The 7,956-nt window shown below is 42.3% G+C and overlaps 1 protein-coding gene across 1 annotated transcript in view; it reads left to right on the forward strand.

The window, feature by feature from the left end:
* The first annotated feature begins 6,086 nt into the window (after nt 1-6,086).
* The window catches only part of LOC108785812 (homeobox protein HMX2-like), a 3,160-nt gene continuing 1,290 nt past the window's right edge, over nt 6,087-7,956 (forward strand). Inside the window, exon 1 of the mRNA XM_018554960.1 lies at nt 6,087-6,291. Coding sequence (XP_018410462.1) covers nt 6,087-6,291 — 205 coding nt within the window. The remainder of the gene's footprint in view (nt 6,292-7,956) is intronic.

The raw sequence follows: 7,956 nt of genomic DNA on the forward strand, positions 1-7,956 counted from the left end.
CTGCACAGCCTGCTGTGACTAGCTGAATGGTTAGGGTTAAAAAGTAAATGTGTGACTTACGGGTGTGTTGTCACAGGTGAGCAAACAGAATCCCTGCATGCACTTGCGGGTGACGAAGGTAGTCGATAAACTACCGATTAGGATGTCCAGGGTATCCCCAGCCCGTGTCCTCGGCTGGCCTGGCCGAGCCGCGGCACTTGGAGAAAGGAGGGGGAAAGATCTTGCCCGGCAATAGGAAACCGCACTGTAGTGTGTATCAGTGCGGCGTGTGTCGCGAACTTTGAAGGGTCCGACCCAGTAAGTGGATCGGTGCTCGTGGGTCTGAACGAGTTGTGCTGTGTGGTGAGGCAACTCTGGGGGTTGAATTGGCAGTGCTAACGGCTACGCGTTTCGAGGTAGTCCTCTTTTTCAAGCCGCTATACGGGTGGAATCAGCCGTACCAGCATGAAGTGAATAGCCGAACAGCGTTCGGCTCACTTCGCTTCAGGTCGGTCGTTCACTTGGCTGCCTACGGCAGCTTAGTGAATAGACCCCTAAGGAGGAATGAGGATTTGGTGCCAAAAAAGGGAAAGTCCCTCTAAAAATGGACAGTTGAGAGGTATGCAGACATCACCCCCAAGGTAGCTGATGATGCCCAGTGTGTGTCTGCAGCAATCCCAAGAAAAGAACAATGGCAGCTTCTCTGATTAGTTTGAATCTAGCAAAAAAAAAGGTGAAAGGTACACATGGGCAGAGCGATATACAAAATAATAAAAACATTGCGCAGAACACTTTCAAGCAAGACAAGTGGTGACCCTGCTTTTAGTATGTACGTTGCTATATACCGTATGTCCCATAGTTGGGAACTCAAATAGTTTCGAGTTATTGACCACACTTTTAAGAGGTGCGTTGATGCAGCAATGTGGCTATACATGTATTTGCAAATGTATGCAATTTGATGTAAGTTTTTTCAGCCTGAGGTACTGACGCAGACGCAGTTATTATATTACTGCATATTCATCACATATAATAATATCTAGTTGGACATTAATCATCTGTGGGTGTTATTGTTCGAGGGGAGACATGAAAGCCATGAGCAGACAAGGCCTTATGGGCATATGTAGGCTTTTTACACATTGGTGCCAAATGCTTGGCCTCAAAGGGCGCTTAGTGATGCTTCCAAGTGAGTTCTGCAAAGCCAGTCAGAGCACAGCCTAGAGCTACAAGGGAGCTACATCATCCTGAATCCATGTGCTGTAAGTCCTGTAAACAAGAGCAGATGTGACCACTTTGCTGGACAGTAGTGTGTCTGGATAGTCATATTTACAGGTTGGGTACGTGGGCAACCAAGTGTACTTTCATTTATGATTAGTGCAATGATATCATTAAGTATCATCTACCCAACCCTTAAATCTTAACAGCAGGTCATTGCAAAAAAATGAGGTTCTAAAGTTAGATCTCACCGTACCAGCATGAAGTGAATAGCCGAACAGCGTTCGGCTCACTTCGCTTCAGGTCGGTCGTTCACTTGGCTGCCTACGGCAGCTTAGTGAATAGACCCCTAAGGAGGAATGAGGATTTGGTGCCAAAAAAGGGAAAGTCCCTCTAAAAATGGACAGTTGAGAGGTATGCAGACATCACCCCCAAGGTAGCTGATGATGCCCAGTGTGTGTCTGCAGCAATCCCAAGAAAAGAACAATGGCAGCTTCTCTGATTAGTTTGAATCTAGCAAAAAAAAAGGTGAAAGGTACACATGGGCAGAGCGATATACAAAATAATAAAAACATTGCGCAGAACACTTTCAAGCAAGACAAGTGGTGACCCTGCTTTTAGTATGTACGTTGCTATATACCGTATGTCCCATAGTTGGGAACTCAAATAGTTTCGAGTTATTGACCACACTTTTAAGAGGTGCGTTGATGCAGCAATGTGGCTATACATGTATTTGCAAATGTATGCAATTTGATGTAAGTTTTTTCAGCCTGAGGTACTGACGCAGACGCAGTTATTATATTACTGCATATTCATCACATATAATAATATCTAGTTGGACATTAATCATCTGTGGGTGTTATTGTTCGAGGGGAGACATGAAAGCCATGAGCAGACAAGGCCTTATGGGCATATGTAGGCTTTTTACACATTGGTGCCAAATGCTTGGCCTCAAAGGGCGCTTAGTGATGCTTCCAAGTGAGTTCTGCAAAGCCAGTCAGAGCACAGCCTAGAGCTACAAGGGAGCTACATCATCCTGAATCCATGTGCTGTAAGTCCTGTAAACAAGAGCAGATGTGACCACTTTGCTGGACAGTAGTGTGTCTGGATAGTCATATTTACAGGTTGGGTACGTGGGCAACCAAGTGTACTTTCATTTATGATTAGTGCAATGATATCATTAAGTATCATCTACCCAACCCTTAAATCTTAACAGCAGGTCATTGCAAAAAAATGAGGTTCTAAAGTTAGATCTCCAGTGGCCCTTCTCCCCATTCAAGCGCTGCAGTCTCCATAAGACTCTTCAGCATTCAACACTTCTTGGAGTGTCTAATGCCTGTGTCCCCTGCCATGTGCTGAAGTTCCATAGCCAAGCCCTTTGTCACTGCTGTATCCTATAGTGATATAAGTATCAGAGGATGGAACCACAGCCCGCAGCAGGGGACACCAACATCTAACACTCCTGAAAGTGTTGAATTCTAAGTCTTATGGAGGCTGCAGCAAATAAATTGAATTAAGGTATGACACACAGACTACCGCAGAGGTAAACATAATACCTCTTCTTTTGCTACTGCTATGCGGCCTAGGGATGGGAAAGGACCCCATCAGAGGGCTTTTGAGGCAATTTAAATAAGAGAAAATCTATGTGCATGTGAAAATATTAAGTACTGTATCATAAAGGACTGCAGGGGTTACTGTGGACACTGATTCTGTACTCCCTGTGATGTTTCTGGTCCGATGTCAGTCATACGTAAGAATTATTGTTGCTAGTCACAGATAATCTTTGCAGGCTGTGCATTAAGAAGAATCTGTTTAAATGACTTAGTAGTGTAGTGGTGTAGATTTATTTCCAGAGCTTCTGGTCATCCCAGCCAGCACTGAAAGGAACACTGTATGCCTAACACAATCTTCGGCAGCTAAACACTAGCAAGATTGTAGTTCTGTAAAACAAAAAAAGTTTAAAGTTTGTATTGAGTTTATAGAGTAATTGTGTGCAGGGGTAATAGGAATTACGTTATAATATTTAATATTGTGATGGTCATTATTATTGCTGCTACAACTCTTTGTATGTTTAACTTAATGCTAGACCACCTCTTTAAGCACTTGCTTTCTGTGGCAGTGGATGGGGTGGGAGGGCTTAGAATTTACACTACGACGGTCCTGAGATCTGAGATGCTGAAAAAGACTGGGAAACTACTGAGGACAGAGCAGTTAGCTGGAAAATGAATGTTTAAATGTAATTCCCTGCACTGAGGTCTCTCTCTTCCCTGACAACTTCAGCATACACCACTGCTCACTACAAGTGTACTGACTATGCTGACAGCTCTCTGGCTACCTGTCCTAAATTTAGATATACTTTATAATAATATTGATATTATAATACTATCAGTGGCAATAGACAGGTTACCGGGGGCCCATGTTCTATGACCACATTGGTGGTCAGTGGCAGTGTTATTTAACCTCCCACATTAGTGGTCAGTAGAATCGTTGTTAACCCCCTCTGCCCCCTGCATAGTACAGAGCTACATGTAAATTAAGCTTTTTCTGTCCCATTTTGGGATATCAAAGGTGGCATTATATGTTATTACCAAAACAAAAATTACAGAAGTGAAAATGTATTAGTATTCTTATTTTCCTGTGGTTATGTTAGAATTGTCTAAACATAACGTCATTACACTCACTCCCACTCCTCCATTCTTGATACACTAAGATAGCTAAGCATATAACAGAATTGAACTCCCTTGTGGCCACCACTTGGTAATTATTAAATCTGAGTGGACATGCTTGCACTGGTTACGTGGCTAATGCCAAAGATAAGAGTGAGGCATCATGTGACACATACCCCCCACCAATCGTTCCACAAAAGTTCGGATTCAAGCGATTACATTTCTGAGTAGTGTGATGCATCAATTACAATGCTGAGTAGTGTGTTGCAATAATTGCTGAGTAGTGTGTTGCATTAATTGTACCATTTTCTGGCTGAATTAGCGGTGCATCCATTCTTTCTCTCCTCCCCGCTGGGCACAGCTCTGACTCCCAGTGGGGAGGAAAGAAACTGTCACAGGAGGCCGAGCACTGCGAGAAGAGAGCGCGGTGAGCGGCCAGCATCTCTCCTCCCCGCTGCCTCATGTCACAGATCGGGAGAGCGGTGTGGGGCAGAGACAGCCATTGCTGTCACAGGAGGCTTAGCTCTCCTCCCGCACTGCCCCACCCAGCCTCCTGAGACAACCAATCCAGGATGGAGAGCGGCGGTGTGGGTGGATACAGCTTTCAATGCTGTCATAGGAGGCTGAGCTCTCCTCCTGCACCACCCCACCCAGCCTCCTGTGACAGCTGTCAGTATAGTGAGTGGGTACATGCAGTCAGTGATCAGTGATCACTGACTGTTTGTAAATAATTGAGGACATAGTATGTTTACTATAGCCTCAATTATGAATGAATGGGAAGTGATCTACATCACTTCCTGTTCGTTCATGATTGTGGATATATTAAAAATACTCTGTCCTCAAGATATGAATGAACAGGACCACTCAGTATACAGGATTCCTGTTCATTTATAACAAGGGCTGCAGAAAAAAGAGATTGAGGACTTTGTGTCCTCAACCTCTTTTTCTATTTTAAAAGGAAATATCAGGAGTCTGTTTAGACCCCCAATATTTCCCCAAAAGGTCCTAAAAGTAAAGTAAAAAATAAAAATATTTAACAGAAATGAATAAATAAATAAAAATAAAATATTTTTTTAAAATGTTAAAAAGCTAGAATAAAAAACATTTTTGGTTTCGGTTTTGGCCTGACATTTTTTTAAATTTTGGTTTTGTTTCAGTTTTTACATTTTCATTTCGGTACACCTCTAAATAATTGCATAGCTGAGTAGTGTGTTGCATTAATTGCATTGCTGAGTAGTGTGTTGCATTAATTGCTGAGTAGTGTGTCACAGGAATTACATTGCTTAGTAGTCATTTGCATTAATTACTGAGTAGTGGGTTGCATTAAATGCACTGCTGAGTAATATGTTGTATCAATTGATGAGTAGTGTTTTGCATTGCAGAGTAGTGTGTTGCATTAATTGCCGAGTAGTGTGTCGCATTAATTGCATTGCTGAGTAGTGTCACATTAATTGCTGAGTAGTGTGTTGTATTAATTGCTGAGTAGTGTGTTGCATTAATTGCTGAATAGTGCATTGCATTAATTGCTGAGTAGTGTGTTGCATTAATTGCTAGCGTGTTGCATTAATTGCATTGCTGAGTAGTGTGTTGTATTAATTGCTGAGGAGTGTGTTGCATTAATTGCATTGCTGAGTAGTGTGTTGTATTAATTACTGAGTAGCGTGTTGCATTAATTGCATTGCTGAGTAGTGTGTTGCATTAATTGCTAAGTAGCGTGTTGCATTAATTGCATTGCTGAGTAGTGTGTTGTATTAATTGATGAGTAGTGTGTCGCATTCATTGCATTGCTGAGTAGTGTGTTGCATTAATTGCATTGCTCAGTAGTATGTTGCATTAATGATTCTACATCTGACCACTTAAACGCTTATTAAACAATCAGAAGAGCTTTTGGCTGAATAAAAGGCGGATAATACACGCTTTTCTCACATTCGCGTCTGTGTCCTCTTTCCTTTCACCCCAAATAATCCCAGTGTGCTGTGGAGTGTCAGGGCAGAGAGCAGAGTGTGCAGTGCATGCCCCTCCTCCACTCTGTGTCATGCAATGGGAGAGCAGGCTGATCTGCCTTCCTGTCTGTGTCTAGCTGGGACTCTACATGCTCCCTGTGTGCGGCGCTCCCCTAGTCCATAGCGCTGTGCGAGCGATGCTGCTTCATCTGGCGCGGCACGGCGCTGTGTAGGTCCAGCGGAGCCCCGGCGTCTTCCTTGCTGAGCGCACCACAGCCGCTCCATCATGAGTAAAAGCCAAGATGCCTGCAAACCTCTGTCCTTAAACTTCACCATCGACAGTATCCTGAAGTTAAAGTCCAGCAAGCCGCAGAGAGACTTCATTGAGAGGTCCATAGATGACAGCAGAGAGCTGCGCAAACACTCAGCGGAGCCAGATGAGGAGCAAAGGGCGATAGAAGACAAGAGGAACCCCTTATTAACTGCACAAGGTACATATCTGACCTAACCCCTAATATTATTGTAGAAAATATGAAGGAGGTGCTGCCAGGTTCCTTCTATAGGAGCAGGGAGCACATTCAGCTCAATTAACGCATTACCGTGCGTTAAATACTTCTGCATCACACCGATTCTTGTATACACAGGTGCTGTCAGCGACGTCTGCATCATAGTGTGCTATAAGGTCTTCTACAGTCACTGTACATACAATATAAAAGCTTATATAACGATATATCCTTATATAATACTTTACTCCCACCATTTATCTATTATTCTTCTATATTGTCATAAATTATAACTTATGTTTGCAGTTAATTTTATGCCACGACCATGCCTCTGTCAGTTCAATGCAATGCCCGCTTATTTATTAGCAGGACATGTAAACATATAAAGTATATCTATACTTGTGTGTTGTATGCTGTATAAAGTTTATAAAAGGTTTGCTTTTACATTGCTTTAATTGTAATTGTGTAGATTTGATTAATTTGAGGTTGTAATCTTACTGGAGATATACCAGATATGACTTCTTTGTGACAACAAGCATCCCCTAATTTTATGATTTACAAGTTGTTGTCCTGAGCTGAGATTACAGCTGCTGATAATGTAATCCACAATGTCATGGTCTCATCTCCCCGGCAGCTATCGGGTTAACTTTGGTGTCCCCAGGACAGAGCATCTGACGGCTGGGAATCAGTACAGCTGGGCCCCGGAATATAGGACCATATATACTAATAACCATATGGGGGACTCTCACCCTGTACACTAATCCTGGATTAGCCAGCCTGCGGCCCTACAGCTGCTGGGGAACTACTGGTCCCAGCTCAAGCAGGCTGAGCTCATAAACCTCAGGTCAGCACAGAGTGTAAAATATTGAACATGGACCCAACTCCTTGAACTAGAACTCTATAGTAATTCATTATAATTGTATTAACTGGTCTCTGTGTTCTAAAATTGATCGCGAAAATGGATCGGCTTGGATAATGTTATATCTATAGTGTTACTGTAAATGGAAATAATGCAGCTGGCACCGTGTAAGATACCATGCCGCTTCTTATATCCTTCTCTTCATATCCTTATTTATATCCGTATATTTCAAGAGTTAAAATGAGTGTTTGTATTGAGATTTCTTATGAAGTTCCTATGTTCTGCGGAGGTTTCAGAGGTCCACTATTGTGGAAGCTATTCTGGTAACAGTATGTAGCTGATACATGTAATGATAGAATTTAATATTTGAACACCTCTTTTTTTTTGCATGCCCTTAGTTGCATTTCTTGTATGTATATGTATAGATAAAATGTATAGGCAAAGCTCTGCAGCAAAAGTGACAGTGACTGAGACAAACTAAACTAATCAGGGGTGCATGTAACAATATCACATGGATACATTCTTCTGAAAACTACCAGGGGTGCATGTAACAATATCACATGGATACATCTTCCTATAAGCGATCAGGGGTGCATGTAACAATATCACATGGATATATTCTTCTAAAAACTACCAGGGGCGCATGCAACAATATCACATGGATACATCTTCCTAAACACTAACCAGGGGTGCATGTAACAATATCACATGGATACATTTTCCTAAAAAAACTACCAGGGGTGTATGTAACATTTCACATGGATACACCTTTCTAAAAACTATCAAGGGTGCAT

Source organism: Nanorana parkeri, unplaced genomic scaffold (assembly GCF_000935625.1).
Source record: "Nanorana parkeri isolate BGI_ZX_2015 unplaced genomic scaffold, ASM93562v1 scaffold180, whole genome shotgun sequence".
NCBI lineage: Eukaryota > Metazoa > Chordata > Amphibia > Anura > Dicroglossidae > Nanorana > Nanorana parkeri.